General features: G+C 43.6%; 1 protein-coding gene across 1 annotated transcript in view; it reads right to left on the bottom strand.

Moving 5' to 3' along the window:
* Nucleotides 1-1,041: 1,041 nt before the first annotated feature.
* Nucleotides 1,042-22,296, bottom strand: part of LOC106587561 (leucine-rich repeat-containing protein 49) — a 59,088-nt gene continuing 37,833 nt past the window's right edge. Inside the window, exons 12-19 of the mRNA XM_014176066.2 lie at nucleotides 19,841-19,918; nucleotides 19,454-19,632; nucleotides 19,242-19,337; nucleotides 12,449-12,683; nucleotides 12,062-12,247; nucleotides 11,800-11,909; nucleotides 2,801-2,963; nucleotides 1,042-2,356 (exon numbers count right to left, since the gene is read on the bottom strand). Coding sequence (XP_014031541.1) covers nucleotides 2,135-2,356; nucleotides 2,801-2,963; nucleotides 11,800-11,909; nucleotides 12,062-12,247; nucleotides 12,449-12,683; nucleotides 19,242-19,337; nucleotides 19,454-19,632; nucleotides 19,841-19,918 — 1,269 coding nt within the window. The 3' untranslated portion in view covers nucleotides 1,042-2,134. The remainder of the gene's footprint in view (nucleotides 2,357-2,800; nucleotides 2,964-11,799; nucleotides 11,910-12,061; nucleotides 12,248-12,448; nucleotides 12,684-19,241; nucleotides 19,338-19,453; nucleotides 19,633-19,840; nucleotides 19,919-22,296) is intronic.

The following is a 22,296-nucleotide window of genomic DNA, read 5'->3' as shown; positions in this document are numbered from 1 at the left end:
GAGAGCAGTAGGACATTACACAGAGAGCAGTAGGACCCTACACTGTCTGAGAGCAGTAGGACCCTACACTGTCTGAGAGCAGTAGGACATTACACTGTCTGAGAGCAGTAGGACACTACACTGTCTGAGAGCAGTAGGACCCTACACTGTCTGAGAGCAGTAGGACATTACACTGTCTGAGAGCAGTAGGACCCTACACTGTCTGAGAGCAGTAGGACCCTACACTGTCTGAGAGCAGTAGGACCCTACACTGTCTGAGAGCAGTAGGACCCTACACTGTCTGAGAGCAGTAGTACTTACACTTGAACCACAGTTGCCTCTCCCCAAGATGCTTCTGTTTATTCAGTTGCACAACGAACATTCCATTCAGAAAACCATTCCGGTACCTTCAATTCTGAACTCTCCCACTCCGGCAAAGCTCCAGTTTCCCTTTTCACCAATCCTGTTTAGTGCCACAGGTGTCTGGAGTTGACTTTGGAAACCCTTGACTGTAAACCATTGACAGCACAGGCAGCGTGGAGAGCTCAGCCTCTCTACAGAGTAGTTGTAGTGAGTGAGGGGACCAGGAACAGCTGGTAGTAAACCAGTCTGCTCTATCGAAGCCAGCAAGAACATTCCTTTCTGAGTTTAACAGGAGAGAGGAACCTCTCCATTGCCCCTGGATGTCCCAATGCAGGGTAGAGCATGCACAGGAGGGACACTGAGGTACTGTGGAACAGCATTAGCACACGGCTCAGTCTAATGTATTAGGAGGTGGCTGGATATAGTGCTGTTCTTCAAAACAATTCAGTTAATAGTCAGAGATCAGAGGAGCCAGAGGTGGTATAATATAGTATAACATACTTAGGGTTTAACGGTCAGAAAAGATAAATATAACAAAACAAAAAACAACTTTCGATGATATGTTTATGTGCAAAATCGTTTGATTCAGTCAAAATATTAGCTCTGAGTAATTTGATGATTGATGGATGGAGAATACATTCCCTGCAGCATGGTTTCTTGATCAACAGAGACACTACATGAGCAATAAACATGGAACAGTTAAGTGTTAGGGAATATTTTATTACTAAGTACAATACAGAGAATTTGTGATCCGAAAAGAAAACGTGTATTTTGTGCCCTTGTCATCACACCAGGCAGAAAGAGAGAGTAATATTAAGAAGAGGATTATCATGACACAATCATTCTGGGCTCAATGAGACACACTCATTGTAATCTTCAGCCTGAGATCATGAACAGGGTCTTTATGAAGGCTTTAAAGTGCAAAGAGTGTTCCTCTTTAGGGATGACAATGCACGCTCACAATGACTTTCTCAAGTATATAGCTCTATAGCTCGGTGCATCCTGGAATCAAGTTGAATAGGAAGAACAGAGTATAGAACAAACATCAATATTGTCTTTTCCATGATAATGAGCATTCAAGCTTATGAGGCCCGGCTGGTGAGAACCGCCCCAAAATTGCCTTTAAAAGAAAAATCCACATCAATCTTCGATCTGAATACGTTTTTCCAGTTATGAAAAAAATCAAACCCCAAAATTCCCCAAAACTTGACTGACACCACGTGATGATGAAGACGAGTTAACGTGGTGAGACAGAGCAGCATGAGTGTCCAATATGCTGTAGTAGAAGAAGTGGTCCAGTATGCTGTACCTGTTTCCAGTAGGTGTCCAGTATCCTGTTTCCAGTATGTATGTGTCCAGTATGCTATACCTGTTTCTAGTGTGTCCAGTATGCTCTACTTGTTTCTAGTATGTTTCCAGTATGCTGTACATGTTTCCAGTATGTGTCCAGTATGTTGTACCCGTTTCTAGTATGTGTCCAGTATGCTGTACCTGTTTCCAGTATGTGTCCAGTATGCTGTACCTGTTTCTAGTATGTGTCCAGTATGCTGTACCTATTTCCAGTATGTGTCCAGTATGCTGTACCTGTTTCTAGTATGTGTCCATTTTGCTGTACCTGTTTCTAGTATGTGTCCAGTATGCGGTACCTGTTTCTAGTATGCTGTACCTGTTTCCAGTATGTGTCCAGTATGCTCTACCTGTTTCCAGTATGCTCTACCTGTTTCCAGTATGTGTCCAGTTTGCTGTACTGTAGGTCTTATGGAGTTTTACCAGGTCTCTACCCCTCACCCTCTCACTTTCCCTGTGTGGAGAGCCTGCTGAGGCAGGCCTGACGGAAGGCCGGTCGGTCCCTCATCTCCAGCACACAGTCTCTCACCATCTCCATGAACATGGAGGGCCACAGCTTGTGGAGGGACTCCCTCTTCAGGTTGGTGTCAGATGCCCTCTGGACCTGATCCTGTATGTACTGCTCCATCATGGCTCCGCGCTCCAATGACGACTCCATAGCACCCTCCTGAGGAGATCCAGGGAACAGAGGACTGTTAGCTTTGACACTGGGGAGAGGAAGTCTCCATTGATCATCCTATTGGATAGTAATCATGTTACATTGTAAATCAGTGATCCTCAATCCTTCTCCTGGAGAGCCACTGTCTTTAATACTTTTATTGGTTAAATCAGGTGTTTCACTGCTCAAGGAGCAGGATTGAGGATCACAGCTGTAAATGTATGAAACATGCCCTCAATAAAGCTGCTACAGTATGAAGCATCAGGTATACAGTGACAGGTAGTGATGTCTACAGTAGCAGAGTGAGCGCAGCCAGTCTATCCTGGTCCCAGATCTCTTTGTGATGGAAGAGATCTGGGACCACCAGGCTAGACTGGCTGCTTCCACTTTGCTACTGCAGTCATCACCACTGGGACCAGGCTACAGACAGAGTGATAGTCTGAGAGTGCTGACCTCTGGGCTCTCCGCTCCTGCACTGCAGCAGTCTCTACTGGGGTAGTTGAACAGGGCTCTGCTCAGGCCCTCTCCCAGCAGCTTGCCGTTGTCACGCAGCTCCTCTGGGCTCAAGCCTGCACGGCGCCCACGCCCCTCCAACAGAAACTGCAGCTGACGCTTCCTAGAGAGAGAGAAAGGCAGGGAAGGAGGGAGCAAAAGAGAGAGGAGGGGAGAGGGAGAGAGAGAAACAGAGAGAGAGATTGAGAGAGAGAAAGGCAGGGAAGGAGGGAGCAAAAGAGAGAGGAGGGGAGAGGGAGAGAGAGAAACAGAGAGAGAGATTGAGAGAGAGAAAGGCAGGGAAGGAGGGAGCAAAAGAGAGAGGAGGGGAGAGGGAGAGAGAGAAACAGAGAGAAACAGAGAGAAACAGAGAGAAACAGAGAGAGAAACAGAGAGAGAGAAACAGAGAGAGAAACAGAGAGAGAGAAACAGAGAGAGAAACAGAGAGAGAGAAAGAGAGAAACAGAGAGAGAGAAAGAGAGAAACAGAGAGAGAAACAGAGAGAGATTGAGAGAGAGAAACAGAGAGAGAAACAGAGAGAGAGAAACAGAGAGAGAAACAGAGAGAGAGAAAGAGAGAAACAGAGAGAGAAACAGAGAGAGATTGAGAGAGAGAAACAGAGAGAGAAACAGAGAGAGAGAAAGAGAGAAACAGAGAGAGAAACAGAGAGAGATTGAGAGAGAGAAACAGAGAGAGAAACAGAGAGAGAAACAGAAACACAGAGAGAGAGGAAGAGTGAGAGAAACAGAGAGAGAAACAGAGAGAGAAACAGAGAGAGAAACAGAGAGAGATTGAGAGAGAGAAACAGAGAGAAACAGAGAGAGATTGAGAGAGAAACAGAGAGAGAAACAGAGAGAGAAACAGAGAGAGAGATTGAGAGAGAGAAACAGAGAGAGAAACAGAGAGAGAAACAGAGAGAGAAACAGAGAGAGAGATTGAGAGAGAGAAACAGAGAGAGATTGAGAGAGAGAAACAGAGAGAAACAGAGAGAGATTGAGAGAGAAACAGAGAGAGAAACAGAGAGAGATTGAGAGAGAAACAGAGAGAGAAACAGAGAGAGAAACAGAAACACAGAGAGAGAAACAGAGAGAGAAACAGAGAGAGAGAAACAGAGAGAGAAACAGAGAGAGAGAAAGAGAGAAACAGAGAGAGAAACAGAGAGAGATTGAGAGAGAGAAACAGAGAGAGAAACAGAGAGAGAGAAAGAGAGAAACAGAGAGAGAAACAGAGAGAGATTGAGAGAGAGAAACAGAGAGAGAAACAGAGAGAGAAACAGAAACACAGAGAGAGAGGAAGAGTGAGAGAAACAGAGAGAGAAACAGAGAGAGAAACAGAGAGAGAAACAGAGAGAGATTGAGAGAGAGAAACAGAGAGAAACAGAGAGAGATTGAGAGAGAAACAGAGAGAGAAACAGAGAGAAACAGAGAGAGAAACAGAGAGAGAGATTGAGAGAGAGAAACAGAGAGAAACAGAGAGAGAAACAGAGAGAGAAACAGAGAGAGAAACAGAGAGAGAAACAGAGAGAGAGATTGAGAGAGAGAAACAGAGAGAGATTGAGAGAGAGAAACAGAGAGAAACAGAGAGAGATTGAGAGAGAAACAGAGAGAGAAACAGAGAGAGATTGAGAGAGAAACAGAGAGAGAAACAGAGAGAGAAACAGAAACACAGAGAGAGAAACAGAGAGAGAAACAGAGAGAGAGATTGAGACAAGGCAGAAATAGTTTGGGGGTGCTGTGTTTTTTTTGTTTCAGAAAAACTAAATGACCCTCACTAAAGACGTCCATACCAGTCCGCTAATACAAGACTAGCAAAGGCCCAGTGCACTACATTTTTTACACTAAATGTATTTGAGTGTTTACCAGCATTTGTAACTTGAGTCAGATGATTATCTGTACAAAACAGTTAATCTGATACTTGTGGAATATAAAAATAAGTGCTTGATATGTTTTCCAGTTTCTTGAAACACTTTGCAAATGTATACGTTCATATTTTTTTGTACTAGTCCCCCATGGGAATCAAACCCACAACCCTAGCATTGCAAGCACCATGCTCTACCAACTGAGCCACATCATCTCATCACAAACCACATGATGTGTCAATGTACCTAATTACTGTATTGTGCATTGTTTTTCTTCATGGTGATGGAAAGTCTACAGGTACAAACCTAGATGACCAGCCTATGTACTATACAGTAATGTACATTTATATTAAGTGGTTTGTAATGATAGTAAATTAATACTGCACAAAAAGTGGTTGTTTCCCATGTTATTTGATCAAGAAAAATCTTTAATTTGATGTGGATGTTTTGTGTCTTTACGTCTTTACCCATAACTTTTCACCATTTAATGTAAATGTTGAGGACAGGGTTTTGTTCTTTCTGGATTCCATTAGAATGACAATCTCAGAGAAAGGGACAGGACAACAACTCTTACAATTCCAACTATTGAATCCGGCAAGATACTGTTCTTAATTATACAATTATACTACCTTATTTGCCAAAGCGGAAATGCTGAAAAAATGTTTTTGCCCACGCTACAGACGTCTATATCGGTCCGCTAATACTGTTATTGTGTACTTTTGTGATACATTTTTTTTCAAATAATAATCCGATTTTTCAGGGGGTGCTGCAGCACCCTCTGCACCCCTTCTTCCAGCGGCTATGCAACGGGGACAGGTGAGTTAGACATGTCTGGGGCATCAGGGCATCCAATAACCCTGCCAAGGACAGTGCCATCGTCAAAGAAGGGAATAACAAAGTATCACAATACACGTTTCGACAAATAGTAATGGCATTCACTCAATGCTCCGCATTAACACATCTGTCAAGACTGGTATCAGATACTATTACAGTAGTGCCGACATGAATTCCATGGAAGCCAAGCCAAACAATTACTTTACGAACAATGAATTGGGAATGATAAAGTACTTCTACATAAATGTAGTTAATTTGTACAACTTTTTAAATCAGTTCTTTGTCAGTCGTATAGTTTTCAGCAGCAGGATTGGTACAGATGTAACCAGGATGAGAACATTAATAAAGGATGTTAGCTACATCAAACGTCCCTGTCCATCATTATTCATCTCATGAAATTCAGCACTGCACCAACATGTTCCAAACGCTGGTGCCAGAACTCTGGAATAGTCATTGAGACGGAGGCTGCAGGCTAAAATACCTACTGGGATAAGTGTGTGTGCTTGTGTGTGGGAGACAGAGAGCCTGAACACTGTATGCATAGGTGGGCAGAGGATCAACTGCGTGGTGTGTATCTATCAGATAGCCCCCATTCACCATAGCTGAGCATGTACTCTACTGTACAATGAGACTGTACAGTAGAGTGGAGGTTGAAAGCAAACACCCCAGTATAACAGCCCACACCATCAACTTAATTCACTGAGAAGAAGGATGAACCACTCTTACATTGGGTTCAGGACTCTTTTCTGGCCTCCAGTCATTAGTATGTATCACATTGTATGTGATACAATGTGATACATTGTATGTCAAAACTATCACATGATGGTTCACACAACAGGACAAGCTGTCTCCCCCCCCCCCATCTTCAGGCCTTTTGGCCTTCTCCCATGTTCAACGACTTTTGATTATGACTTGGTCCTCAACCGCAAGAAACCAAAAGCATTATAGCCATCATAGCCTTTGCTCTAGTTACCTTCACAGCAATATCTGCCCTACCCATGACCATATGTGTTCCCTCATGGATTGTCCAAACCTAAATTTGACTGTATAATGCATAGTTCAGGGTTATACATGTCTCTACTGGATCTGAAACCATTTACTGATGACTAGAGTGAACTCCCATCTTAATTATTACAGGACTACACTCTCCATCTCTGAGGAGAGGTTTTCCTGGAAGGACCAAACTACAGGGAGTAGTGTGAGAGCACTGTGCAGAGGCTGAGAGGGGAAAGTTTAGACATTGTTTTATATGGAAGGTTAAACCTTAATCAAATACAGACACATTACAGGACTTAAAAGGTTAATGCTGCTGCAGAGTAGGTCAGTGGGCTCAGTTGGGGGAAAAGGGATGAATTCCATAAGGCAGCTCAAGGTAAAGTATTGTTTGATACTCAGACATTTCTTCCATGCTCCGCTCTAGAAGGCCCAGGGGTGTTGTGGGTAATCGTACAGAGTGAACCTGACGGGACAGATTAGGGAAGTGAACTAACTGCCATGCTCGTCCATTTCTCACAGCGAACGATAAAAACGGCAGCTGCTAGGGACAGACGAGCCCTGGCCTGTCATCTCAAGGCCTCACACAGACAGAGATATACAGTACATTAACAGTACATTACACATACCTGTGGCACACACACATGCATAAATAAATACACATTCAAAGACATTCCAAAGCCACAGCCCTTGTAAAACAATATATTAGTCAGATACACATTACACACAAAATGCTCTGGCACTCATTCAACTTTTCAGAACATATTTTGCAGTGTACCAAGTGTATTGTGATTCATAAAGAGGAATTCATACAAGCCAAAAGGGAAGTAGGGAGATGAATGATATGAATAACCTTAGGCTACATGTTTGATCTCCATGGAGTGGCCATCACATCAATTGTGTTTTCATTTGCCCTGTACCTGTCTATAAAAACTGTCTTTATAATATCAAGTTAATGTTCAACTAGTATTTCTGGAGAGGTCAAAGTTCAAGTTATCAACCATACTATACATATTAAATATTTATTTGACAAAACTATGCATTATCACGCAATGTCAACAGGTTAAAGCGAATACCGTTTCACTGTTGTTTTGAAAAGAATGATCAGCTCCCGGCTATTGGTAGAGCGTGGTCCTTTGTAGTACCCATACATACAAATGTATGCACGCATGACCGTAAGTCATTTTGGATAAAAGCGTTGGCTAAATGGCATATATTATTGTGTTTTCTATATCGGGCGTCAGTGAGTATGAGTTATTAAAGAGGAACTGGAAGCCAGCAGAATGTCAGTTGGCCTTTTGTTTGCCAATGAATTTTTAACAGTATTCTCCAGATAGACAGGGCTCTGCTCGGGGCACTGAGAGAGACACCACTACAGCATGGCATATTTTGCTTTGCTTGGCTGTGTTTCAGTGACCAGGAGTGATATAGTTGAAGAGCTGTTGGCTGGGGAGAGGAATGGGAACGTGAGGAAGGTGCCAGGTACCCACCCTACCCCTGCGCTTCCAACCAACTCCCTATGGCTCCTCGATGCCAGGCTTTGTCTATGCTTCATTACATTTACATTTTAGTCATTTAGCAGACGCTCTTATCCAGAGCGACTTACAGTAGTGAATGCATACATTTCATACATTTTTATTTTTTTTCTGTGCTGGCCCCCCGTGGGAATCGAACCCACAACCCTGGCGTTGCAAACACCATGCTCTACCAAGTGAGCTACAGGGAAGGCTTCACACACAGACTCATTAACATACACACACACACAAACACACACATTACACAAACTGATAAACACACTCAGACAGGTTCTCTAGGGTACAGTGAACACTTGTAATTAGAGTGTAGCTAATGTTTTTGTTTGGTAACCTGAGTGAGCGTTGTGTGTTAGTCAGTGCTAGGTACCAGGTGTACCAGGTACCAGACTGTGGCCATGTCCGAATACTCATACTTACATACTACATACTTAAACTGCATACTATGTACTTATCGTTGGATACTATTTAGCACATACTGTTTAGTAAAAAGTACGCAGTATGCCACAGCAACAACGCAGTAGCGGCTCCTGACTGGCTGAGTAGGTGGGGCGGGGCGGGGCCGAGTACAGGTGGATTTTTCCAAATTCAACAGACATGCATTGCACTAACTGGCCTGGTAATTTCCAATTTTATTAATTTCTCTAAACTCTGTTATAGGCCTACTCAGGCTGTTTACAGGCAGACTATCACATTTGACCTATACTGTAGTCCATATAGCCCATCTATCCTATTTAAAAAGGACTGAAGACAGAAACAGATCATTTGGTTAAATTTCAACATATTTAATAGTGAAACTAAAGTGCTGTAACATATATAAGTTCAATTAAATAGCCTAGTACAAACACCAAAACTTTTCAAATGTTCAAATCAAAAGACTATTGCACAGAAAACATGGACTGTCGGGTGCATCACAAATTCAGAACCGCAGGACAGCAACATAATCAACTAAACCACTGATCACTGGGAACAATCCATAAATTAAATAGGTAGCCACGCCTACAAAACTAAAACAATTCAAGTGTCTAAATCAAAAGGCCTGACTAACATGACATCAATACCGCAGCCACATCCTGAGTCCCTGGTGCCGACACATTAACAAATCAAAAGATGGTTTAGTATTTAGTTTAAAAGCTCTGACGAAGGCCAAGAGAACAATAAACACTTTTCAATGAGAAAACAGAAAGCCCCATAAAAAAATATAATAAATTCTTCTGTTTTCAAAGATGTATCCGACAATGCTATACTAATTTTAAGGAGAACAAAAACGTCATCCTACATTTGAACACCACTGCAGGAGCTTTGCTATTCAGCATATTCCCAATTAAGTAGTCACGTTTTGTTGTTTAGCTACTTGAACAGAACTAGGGCCTATCACCCCCAGCACACCTCTTCCAATGCATTATGGAAAAGTGTTCATGTAATTCTACTAGATTGTAACGCCCTGGCCATAGAGAGGGGTTTTTTGTTCTTTATTTTGGTTAGGCCAGGGTGTTACATTGGGTAGGCGTTCTATGTTCTTTTTCTATGTTTTTTGTATTTCTTTGTTTTGGGCCGTGTGTGGCTCCCAATCAGGCACAGCTGAAGTTCGTTGTTGTTGATTGGGAGTCACACATAAGGAGCATGTTTTTCCTTTGGGTTTTGTGGGGGATTGTTTTCTGTGGTGTTCATTTTGGAACCAGACAGGACTGTTTGCTGTCGTTTCTTTTCGTGTTTTGTATAGAGTGTTTATGTACATTAAACTCTTTAATAATGAATACACATCCTCCGCTGCACCTTGGTCTAATTCTAACGACAGGCGTTACATAGATGAAGAACCAGAAGGAATACAGTCGAAGTTGGAAGTTTACTTACACCTAAGCCAAATACATTTAAACTCAGTTTTTCACAATTCCTGACATTTAATCCTAGTAAAAACTCCCTTCTTAGGTCAGTTAAGATCACCACTTTATTTTAAGAATGTGAAATGTCAGATTAATAGTAGACAGAATGATTTATTTCAGCTTTTATTTATTTCATCACATTCCCAGTGGGTCAGAAGTTTACATACACGCTATTAGTACTTGGTAGCATTGCCTTTAAATTGTTTAACTTGGGTCAAATGTTTCGGGTAGCCTTCCACAAGCTTCCCACAATAAGTTGGGTGAATTTTGGCCCATTCCTCCTGACAGAGCTGGTGTAACTGAGTCAGGTTTGTAGGCCTCCTTGCTCAGTTCTGCCCATAAATGTTCTATGGGATTGAGGTCAGGGTTTTGTGATGGCCATTCCAATACCTTGACTTTGTTGTCCTTAAGCCATTTTGCCACAACTTTGGAAGTATGCTTGGGGTCATTGTCCATTTGGAAGACCCATTTTCAACCAAGCTTTAACTTCCTGACTGTTGTCTTGAGATGTTGATTCAATATATGCACATAATTTTCCTCCCTCATGATGTCATCTATTTTGTGAAGTGCACCAGTCCCTCCTGCAGCAAAGCACCTCCACAACATGATGCTGCCACCCCCATGCTTCACGGTTGGGATGGTGTTCTTCGGCTTGCAAGCCTCCCCCTTTTTCCACCAAACATAACGATGGTCATTATGGCCAAACAGTTCTATTTTTGTTTCATCAGACCAGAGGAAATTTCTCCAACAAGTACCATCTTTGTCCCCATGTGCAGTTGCAAACCGTAGTCTGGCTTTTTTATGGCGGTTTTGGAGCAGTGGCTTCTTCCTTGCTAAGCGGCCTTTCAGGTTATGTCGATATAGGACTCGTTCTACTGTGGATATAGATACTTTTGTACCTGTTTCCTCCAGTATCTTCACAAAGTCCTTTGCTGTTGTTCTGGGATTGATTTGCACTTTTCGCACCAAAGTACGTTCATCTCTAGGAGACAGAATGTGTCTCCTTCCTGAGTGGTATGACGACATGGTGTTTATACTTGCGTACTATTGTTTGTACAGATGAACATGGTACCTTCAGGCGTTTGGAAATTGCTCCCAAGGATGAACCAGACTTGTGGAGGTCTACAATGTTTTTCTGAGGTCTTGGCTGATTTCTTTTGATTTTCCCATGATGTCAAGCAAAGAGGCACTGAGTGTGAAGGTAGGCCTTGAAATACATCCACAGGTACAACTCCAATTGAATCAAATGATGTCAATTAGCCTGTCAGAAGCTTCTAAAGTCATGACATAATTTTCTGGAATTTTTCAACTTAGTGTATGTAAACTTCTGACCCACTGGAATTGTGATACAGTGAATTATAAGTGAAATAATCTGCCTGTAAACAATTGTTCGAAAAATGACTTGTGTCATGCACAAAGTAGATGTCCTAACCGACTTACCAAAACTATGTTTTTTTAACAAGAAATTGAGTGGTTGAAAAACGAGTTTTAATGACTCCAACCTAAGTGTATGTAAACTTCCGACTTCAACTGTATAACATCCTGGCATTTAAACCATACTCGATTTTTTAAAATTCATATACTCGATTTTCGCATACTGAAACTGCGACATGACGATTGCGTTGTTTCCTGCTATTCGTTGATTTCGGTAGCATTTCCCCATATCTAATTGATTACCTGTTGTTAAAGCCGCAAAGAGCATGACATCCGGGCATTTAAAGTATACTCGATTTTCAAAATGACGCATGCTTTTTTTTATAGGAATGACGGCCTACTATTTAGGATGCAAGTGTGGGTATTCAGATGGCCTGTGTGTGTCAGTCAGTGCCAGTTACTATGTGCAGTGGGTAGGGAGCTCACCTGGACTCCTCCAGCAGTACTAGCAGGCGACAGCGTGGTGTCTCGGTGGCAGCGATATGACCCAGCGTCCCAAACAGACGCTCTGCAGAGATCATGTCATTCATGGTCACCTGATGCACACACACACCCAATATAAATGCATACACATACACACAAGGGAAAAGGGCATCAGCTAACACATTGTTCAGAACATTACAGCACAAATATACTGAATGACAAAACATGTTGGTAGATTTTTTCTGGGTGTTTAGATGGACCTGACCTCCAGGTTGTTGATCTTGTGCAGGTTGAAGTGGTGCAGGCGGTAGATGAGGAAGGATCTCCACAGGGAAAGGCTGACTACAGGGTTCCCCTCTGGGTGGATGGTCAGCTGGTCCAGACGTCTCACCTGGGCCAGAGCAGCCAGCTGGGGAAGACGGCTGACGTTGGTCTCCAGGAAAATCAGGTGCTGTATGGAGGAGACCATAATAAGTCAGGAAACCAGTCAATGAGTGGCCATATCAGTATCCTATTGGCCAATGAGAACCCTCAGTTTAGAACTCCAACAGAGAGCATGTGTTACCATGGTGAGAATATGACTCCTATCATAGTAGCCAATGAGAATACTCTTTATTGAACAGTATGTAATCTGTAGCAAATGTGTTCTCACAGATAGGTTGGGGAACTTGACCCTTATGCGTGGCAGTGTTGGCACGATCGCATCAAAGTGGATGTAGCGGAAGGCTATGACAGTGACAGCCCCTGCAGTCTGGACCCCCCAGCCTCTCTCCAGGGCCTCCAGGGCCCCGAGGCCAAACAGGCGCAGGGTTTCCCCATCCAGCTCCGCCAGGTGGCTGTCTGACAGGGAGAGGCTCTGCAGGTTGGCACTCCCTGCCTCCAGGAGCCTGGAACACATAGAGAAACAGACAGTCAGCACACACACCTGAGGATGGGGACCTGATTTGTTAAGGAGGATGCCCAGCCCCCCTTAGTAATTTGAAACATGATGGTGGCTCCCCAGGTACATTAAGTAATACCCACCTGGCCAACACTCCACCCACCTGGCACAGTCACAAGTTTCCAGGATCATTAAGACAAAGCTATCTTAGTTTACATGTGTCTGAAGAAGTGGGCCAATCAGTGGATGGGAGAGAAACAGCAGTGAGCAGGGTAATCAGAATTAAGTGAATGTAACATTTGTCTTCAATGCTGCCTAATTTCTCTCCATTCTCTGTGACAACAGTTGAAGTGCCCTTCCCTGATAAGGAGTCGTGAGAGTAGAGAATCAGGATGAGTCTCAGGGAGACATGATCTCTCTGTCCCTGTTGGAGCCTCACTAGCTGCCCTGGGTCTCTCTGCCTTCACTCCATGCCTCCCAGTCTGCTGACACTCAGGGGACCTGCTGCATACCAGAGGATCATATGGCTCCACAGACCAGCAGTCCACACCAGCCATTAGAGTTCACCCACCAACAACCTAATTAGTCTATTCATATTTCACACCCTTAGAATGTAACACCGCTGAACATGGAAAAATAAAACACAAGGGAGGACTAATCCTGACACTATTGGAGCTGTAATCCTATAGGCCAAGTCTTGTTGGGCTGATTGCTACAGAGTCAGGGGAGTGAAACAAGGCTTCTTTAAAAGGCCATCATTGTTGTCACACTCCAAACCTGATCCTCTGAGGGTCACTTCTCTCTCTCTAGAGGACTGACTCCTACCCTCCTCTCATATCTCTGTCTGCTGGCCCCTTTTAGTGCATCTAAGACCTGGCAAGATGCTGTCCATGTAAGCAGAGACAAAGAACAGAGAGGAATCAAGGAGAGTGGTCTGACAACCTGTAAGAGAGGCTTTGTACTGTGAGCTAGAACAGGAAGAAGAGATGATACAAAGATGGTCAGACAGGTGTGCTGACCCAGAAAGAGAGGGCTGAAGAGAACAGGGATGGTTCTGGTACAATTGAAGGTGTATTGGAACAGAGGAGAGATTCAAAATCTGATTGACTTGTGATTATCATGTAATAACCATGGCAGGACATTCCAAAGACCACTATCAAGGCTGTGGCTGCAGAGGGGTACAAGGGAGCAGTTTGTTAACAAGCTGCAGGGTTACAGGTCTAGAGTTGACTCCAGCCCTAGGAGAAAGAAAGGTGAATGTGAGCCAGAGAGATTCAGGACACCAGGGTTAAAGGTCACATAGCTACAGTGTTAAGCCGTGTTAAGGCCACCATGACTACAGTCTCTCTATAGGACCTCTTGTGTGTGTGTGTGTGTGTGTGTGTGTGTGTGTGTGTGTGTGTGTGTGTGTGTGTGTGTGTGTGTGTGTGTGTGTGTGTATGTATGCATGGCTATGCATGCATGCGTGTGTGTGTGTTTGCGTACGTGCGTGCGTGCGTCAGTGAACTGCCCATGGCTGCCTCAGAGTTCAGTCATTAACGCCTGCTGTAATACTCCATTTCCCCTCAGAGTTTTAATAACCTGGGAGAAAACCCAAACTTAACAAAACAACCCAGGAATTACATTAGCTAATAAACACAACCTCCGGATAATCCTAAAATTCAGTACGAGCCACTTCCAAGAATCCAGCAGTGACTGACAGAGTAACGTCCGACTCAATTATGGAGAATTTTTTCCTAGCAGGCCGTGTTGCTACCTATATACGACCCACCACGCAGTGGGTGTAAAACCCAATCTTAATCAAACAGGAAGCGCAGCGTCTGACACCGAGGGACAGGAGAGGAATGATGACTGGTGATGTAAGAGCAAGGGGGTACTATTGGCCACATGGAAGGAAGCATCTCATCCAGAGAGCTACTAGCTGGACAGACACACACACACACACACACACACACATACACACACACACACACACACAGGGAGAACCAGGCCCCACGGAGCAGAGCGGAGGTCTGGGCCAGTCAGTGAAAGACGGTTCTAATCTTCAGGACACACCACACCTCTCAGAGGTGGCTTTGCCAAAGGTACTAAATCGAAAGCAGTTGAACAGACAGACAGAGACAGAGAAAGTGAGAGAGACCAAGAGAGAGAGAGAGAGAGAAAGAGAAAGGAGACACTGGGTAACATGTAGATAGAGTAAAGAAGAGTGATGGTAACTTTTCACCCCTTTCTGGGGAAGTCTGGAAGCATGCCATCAGCCCACTCTGCACTGTGTCATGTATTGTTCCTGGTAATCACTCTTGATAGACTGCCAGGTGCCTCCAAATCCCCTCCTGAAACTCTCTGTGCCCTCATAGCCTCTTAGAGGAAGAGGAGACACAAAGATGATCAAACTGAGGAAAGTCAAACTGTGGAAAACATTTCCTGATGTGTTCAGCAGCTCTGAACTAAAATTCTATTATCTGGACCTAATCCAGCAGGAGCTTCAAAACGATGTCTGTCATTCTGAGCAGCTATAACCCATCAATTTGACATGTATTAGATGAGCCTACATGTGTCTCCAATTGTCTAGCTACAGTATGATAGCACCACATAAGAAACATGATTATTTAGCTTGTCATGATGTGAGAAGAACCTTTCAACATTTTCTAAACTGAAAGAAAAATAAAATTGTTCAAGCAATTTCTCTATTAGCATGGTAGCAGATCTGTACAGTGTCTGCAATAAAGCAATATAGACACCGATCTGGAACCAGGCTATTTCTGTATATCTCTCATGGCATGATATAGACACAGATCTGGAACCAGGCTATTTCTGTATATCTCTCATGGCATGATATAGACACAGATCTGGAACCAGGCTATTTATGTATATATCTCCTAGCATGATATAGACACAGATCTGGAACCAGGCTATTTCTGTATATCTCTCCTGGCATGATATAGACACAGATCTGGAACCAGGCTATTTCTGTATATCTCTCCTGGCATGATGTAGACACAGATCTGGAACCAGGCTATTTCTGTATATCTCTCCTGGCATGATGTAGACACAGATCTGGAACCAGGCTATGTCTGTATATCTCTCCTGGCATGATGTAGACACAGATCTGGAACCAGGCTATGTCTGTATATCTCTCCTGGCATGATGTAGACACAGATCTGGAACCAGGCTATTTCTGTATATCTCTCCTGGCATGATATAGACACAGATCTGGAACCAGGCTATTTCTGTGTATATTTGGCATGATGTAGACACAGATCTGGAACCAGACTATTTCTGTGTATATTTGGCATGATGTAGACACAGATCTGGAACCAGGCTATTTCTGTGTATATTTGGCATGATGTAGACACAGATCTGGAACCAGACTATTTCTGTGTATATTTGGCATGATGTAGACACAGATCTGGAACCAGGCTATTTCTGTGTATATTTGGCATGATGTAGACACAGATCTGGAACCAGGCTATTTCTGTGTATATTTGGCATGATGTAGACACAGATCTGGAACCAGACTATTTCTGTGTATATTTGGCATGATGTAGACACAGATCTGGAACCAGACTATTTCTGTGTATATTTGGCATGATGTAGACACAGATCTGGAACCAGGCTATTTCTGTGTATATTTGGCATGATGTAGATGTAACATTTATTGAATGAAGTGTTATGGTTTATTGAAGTGTTTCTGAGTGGTGGTGGCATCAGATTCTCTCGCTCATTCCCACACTTCCTTCTCTCATCATAAGTAGAACTTGAAGATTGATGTGCTTGCCCCTCCACCTGCTTGGAGACTCAGCATGCCTCTGTATTAATGAATATATACATAGCATGTGGGCACTGATGTCTCCCCTCCAACTCTCTGGCCAGCCCCAATATTGGATTTCTGGGTAATAACTCTTCCCTCCTGTCATATCTCAAGGGAACCGAGAACGAATAAATCTTCCTCTAGTCTGCTCACAAAGGAATATAAAACAGAGGCTACTATCCAGCAGTCGGACGGGCACACATACACACGCAAGCTTGTTCCTGCACGTGCACACACACACAAAATTCACTAAGCACTCACAGAGACGACCATTCTCCTATTCCATCTCTCATCCTAACACACTAAAAGGGGTTCGCTCCTTCCTCCATTCTAAATGCACTATCAACATTTGCTCCTGTCTTAATTCTTCTCCAGCTCGGGTCGGGCTGCTAATGCCAAACAGAGATGACATCACACGTTTCCCTTTACCTGCTGAGGGGCAGGGGCCAATTTCAGTCAACCCATATCATCTACCACTCCAGCTTGATGTGGAAAGAGGAGCTTGAAAAGGCCATTGACTATACTGATAAACACTTACAGCATTAATACATCAATTCTAGCCAACTAGGTATAATTGCACAAGGTTAGCCAAGGTTCATGCCTCTGTGTGACAAGTGTTCTGAAGTTACGAGGTGCATGGCTTTCACTGGGCACATTCCTTTAGCTAGTTTCTCAAGGGAAGTGAAATCAAACAATTCAGCTAACCTGCAGATTGCTCCATCACATCTATTCATGTTTATGTGGTTGTTAATTATTCAGCAGGACTTTAGCTGGCCCTCTCTCACATGCTCAAACAAAGACGATGATCCATGTGTCTTCATACGGCAGCAGCAGTAACGTGTGAACTGTCCCACGCTGATTTTTTTGTGATGAATGTGAACATTGCCGGTCACACCCAGGGAACAACAAATAGCATATCCAGAGCTAATGGATCTAATCATGTGAACGCCAGCGGTTATTTTTTCTCAGAAGCGATGTGGGGACAGAGCAGAGGGCAGCCTCCAGGCCCTCCATCTCTCAAAGAGGAAAACCCTCCACACCAGGGGGTCCCTCTGCCCCCCTCCCCGGTCCCAGAGCAGAACCAGATGTGGAGGACAGAGAGAGACAGGCCCAGCTCTGCAGCTCTGCCCAGCGTGTGGGAATGAAGAACCTTGTCTGTCTTTGAGGATTAAGGAGGAATATACCGGACCAGGACAGACTATCAATCCAGAGATAAAGCAAATCATTCATGCATTGATTGTTAACTTCATGGAGCTTTCACAAATTCACACCTCCACAGAGGCTGGTAACCCCTTACCATGAGATGATAGAGGGTCATACCTGTAGAACATCACATCTATAAATCACTGCTCAGTCCATCTATCATCTCCTCTTTTATACTTTCAGGAATAGGAATATTCTCATGGGCATATTTACTGTAAAATATCTACTGTAAGACACCCAAAGGAGTGAATACCAAGCATCACAAACGTACATCAACTACATGAAACAGACTGAGAGCTGAGAAACTGCACTTAGACAAAGGACAGTACGGTTTTTACAGCGGTTATAGATGTAAAACGCCATAAAATGGTTATTCTCTTTTATCCTATTGGACAATTGTGCACAACAATAAAAACCGGTTAAGGTTACACATAAGTAGACCACATCACACAGTATGGTGAATCACTTGAGCCCTAGCCTTGGACCCTTTCGCAACACAAACTGCTATAAGTGAGCCTATAAGGGAATTAGGGCCATGAAGGATTGCGCTTCCGGGACATTTTCATATCCTGGAGCAAGAAAGCAACATGTAATAATAGTGGTTGACACAGCCAGTGTCCATCTCAGCCTGACCCCTTATAACTCACAGGCCTGGTATACAGTCCCTCCAGGAGAAGTTAGGGCTGCAGCACGAGGGCTAAGCCTGGTCAGGCCAGGCCAGGCTGGGGGAAGGCCATACGGAGAACAAGGCATTGACACAGAGTGAAGGTCTCACCCTCTAACCCTCATAATAAAGTTAGCTAACTAAGTAATGGGGCCCTGTGCAGTTTTGTGAAAATCATCAGTGTAACGACTAACGAGTGTTAGAGGGTGAAATGTTGAGTGTGTAAAGCAGAGGGAACCATGTCTCTATGGAGAGAACCGTTATAGAAAAGGGATATCCTTTTGTATGCTAGATTATAGTGTAGACAGTCCACAGGAGGCTCGTGAAGGGAGGACGGCTCATAATAATGGCTGGAATGGAGTGAATGGAATGGTATTAAAACATATAGAAACCATGTGTTTGATATTATTCCATTAATTCCGTTCCAGCCATTACAATGAACCGTCCTCCCCAATTAAGGTGCCACCAGCCACCTGTGGTAGTAAACACCAGTCATCTGACACATATGGAACCCAGGAGAATGAAACAAAATCATCAAATGTGCTCCAACCATACAGTTTTATTGGCTAAACTTGAAATAATTATAATGTGTGAACAATTACAACGGGACCATGTTTTCTTGCATTGGAAGAATGTTTACATTCCAATATCCTATCCCCTGTGAGTATGCGTATCAGTGGAGGCTGCTGAGGGGAGGACGGCTCATAATAATGGCTGGAACGGAGCAAATGGAATGGCATCAAACACATGGAAACCATGTGATTGATGTATTTGATACCATTCCACCAATGCCGTTCCAGCCATTACCACAAGCCCGTCCTCCCCAATTAAGTTGCCACCAACCTCCTGTGATGTGTATGTATTCCTGGGTGTGGTGTAGTACCAACTTGGGGTCTCGAGGACTGTTGGGGCGACTGGTGGAGCGTATCCGGGTCTCACTGCCCCCTGTTGGCCTGTCCGGAGCCGACACCGGACTCACCCGTCTGGCAGAACAGAAAACATATTATGTATACCTCTATAACAGTCCTGCAACTATAACTTCTGTCTTCCAGAGCGCAAAGTGCCACCCCTATGCACGGCCCCTCCCCCCTAACGTTACCTGAGCTGCTCATCCGGAGAAGGTTCCAGTGCAAGGCCATTGGTCTGGGCGGGGCTGTGGGCGGGGCTTGCCTCAGGGCTGATTTCCTCCTTGGCTCCGTTCTGAGCCGGGAGCTCCAGGCAGGCCCTGACCCCCTCCCACTGCAGTGCTGCATTACGGATGGCCAGACGCCGCTTCTCCTGCAAACACACATAAATGCACGCAGACAGGCACACACACGATCACACGCGCACACATGCATGCACGCACACACGTGCGCACACAGGGAACAGAGCAGGGTTCAGTTGGCATTGGTCCTCAGCAGGGCACACAGAGGACAGGATGATATTATGAAATTGACTCTCTCTCTCTCCTGCTTCAGCCTACAGACAAAGATATTCCACCTGCCTTGCTTGTCACTGAGGAGTCCTGAGACTTGAGTCCAAGTTGAGTGTAGAACTGCTGAGGCACAACATGAGCAGGACTCTATGAACACAAATACACATGTACTGTTTATCTTCAAAAAAGAAAACTTCAAATGTTATTCTAACTGATAGACTGTCACTTAGCTTACATTACTTACAAACATGCCTATCTTACCAATACCTAGTCTCCCATAGTTACAAAGGCTTTGTCTGTAATAACAAGGTACAATTTGTGTGTGCTGTACTGTATATGCCCCATATCTCTCAACAACTGTCTCAGCATTACTGCGGCAGCTGAATCCATGTTGACTGTAGCAGAGGCAGCAGGAGTACTTCTGTGCCACCCCCACCCTGCAGCAAGGAAGAATGCAGCTCTCTCTCTCTCTTTCTCTGTCGATTTCATAATATTTTTGCCTTTATTCGGTTCAGTTTTGATACGCACAGGTATGGAATGGAATGCTCCACTCCCACACACAGGGGACGGCTGGCAAACAGGATTGATAGTCGATAATTCTGAGACTACATGAACCCTCACAGAGCATTCCATTTATAATTTTTTCCTCAACTAGCTCAATTGGATTACACAGAGGCAATTAAACTTCCTTCAGAACCCTTTCTGATCTCTCAGTATGGATCAGTCAATGCAGCAGGAAGGCAGGAACACACACATCAATATACAGTATATAATGAACAAAAATATAAATGCAACATGTAAAGTGTTGGTCCCATGTTTCATGATCTGAAATAAAAGATCCCAGAAATGTTCCTTATGCATAAAAAGCTTATTTCTCTCAAATTTGTTTACATCCCTGTTAGTGAGCATTTCTCCTTTGCCAAGATAATCCATCCACCTGACAGGTGTGGCATATCAAGAAGCTGATTAAACAGCCTGATCATTACACATGTGCACCTTATGCTGGGGACAATAAAAGGTCACTGTAAAATGTGCAGTTTTGTCACACAACACAATGCCACAGATGTCTTAAGTTTTGAGGGAGCATGCAATTGACATGCTGACTGCAGGAATGTCCACCAGAGCTATTGCCAGAGAATTGAATGTTCATTTCTCTACCATAAGCCGTCTCTAACGTCGTTTTAGAGAATATGTCAGTACAGCCAACCGGCCTCACAACTGCAGACCACGTGTAACCACGCCAGCCCAGGACCTCCACATTCGGCTGAGACCAGCCGGCCGGACAGATAATGAAACGGAGGAGTATTTCTGTCTGTAATAAAGCCATTTTGTGGGGAAAAACTCATTCTGATTGGCTGGGCCTGGATCCCCACTGGGTGTGCCTGGCTCCCAAGTAGGTGGGCCTATGCCCTCACAGGCCCACCCATGGCTGCGCCCCTGCCCAGTCATGTGAAATCCATAGATTAGGGTCTAATGAATTTATTTAAATTGACTGATTTCCTTATATGAATTGTAACTCAGTTAAATCATAGAAATTGTTACATGTTGCATTTATATTTTTGTTCAGTATAGATACAGTACAGTATGCATTCTCTAACACCTACAGTAAAGTACAGGTAGACAATGATTGAACAAGCATGTTTTGGTGATTTGAACTGAAATCATAACAAGTCTCAAACAAAGGTTGGTGGGATCTGATATTCTACAAGAGTAATTGAGCACTTAGAAACCCTGTAGATAGAACAGTTATTGTGAGGAATACTTAGGGAAAAGATAATGGAGGAAAAAGACAAATTACTATTGAAGTGGATTGAAAAACTTTGAGAATTGTAGCTACAGTCACTGTTATTTTAGCCCCTTGGAAACGTAACTGTCAAAATCTAAACATTTGAAACTTTTTTTTTTTCAACAGAAGACTCCAAGCCAAGCCACATAAATGCAGGGTTACTGGGATATAGTGGGTTGAGCCTTTATCTGGCCATGGCTTTTCTTCATCTCCCTACTATAATGCTCCCATTGATCAACTCATGGTTGGACGGTTAATGCAAAGCAGATGACTCCTCTTTACATGACAACAGAACACCACAGTGCATTTCATGTAGTTAAGAATTAGTGGCCATTGAGGAGCAACCCTCAGAGCGCTTTAGGTGTCATCTGAGATAACTGCTTACCGGTACCTCAGCATCAACAGAAATTGCTTACAGACATATGACAGCATATCATACATGTTGATATACATGATTTGATACATTGTTCAACATCAAAAACTGCCCTCTTGGCCTCTCCTTAAACAATGCACTTATAGTCTAACTCCCACAACATTAGTCATCCTCATCCACTGTCTACAAGGGGTTATGCAGTGTCTGTTACATGTGCAATGAGTTTAAACAAAAGCACACCTAACATCATATTGTACTCATTATAAACCTTAATGGCTAGCAGACAATAAGCACGTTCATATTTTGGCTAGTTTTGGCTCTTCATATGAATAAACAGGAAATGTTTTGGAGGTAAACACATTTTAA

This window comes from Salmo salar, chromosome ssa26 (assembly GCF_905237065.1).
Source record: "Salmo salar chromosome ssa26, Ssal_v3.1, whole genome shotgun sequence".
Lineage (NCBI taxonomy): Eukaryota > Metazoa > Chordata > Actinopteri > Salmoniformes > Salmonidae > Salmo > Salmo salar.
Note: the sequence above shows the minus strand (reverse complement) of the source record. Positions and strands in the feature narration are given on the sequence as shown.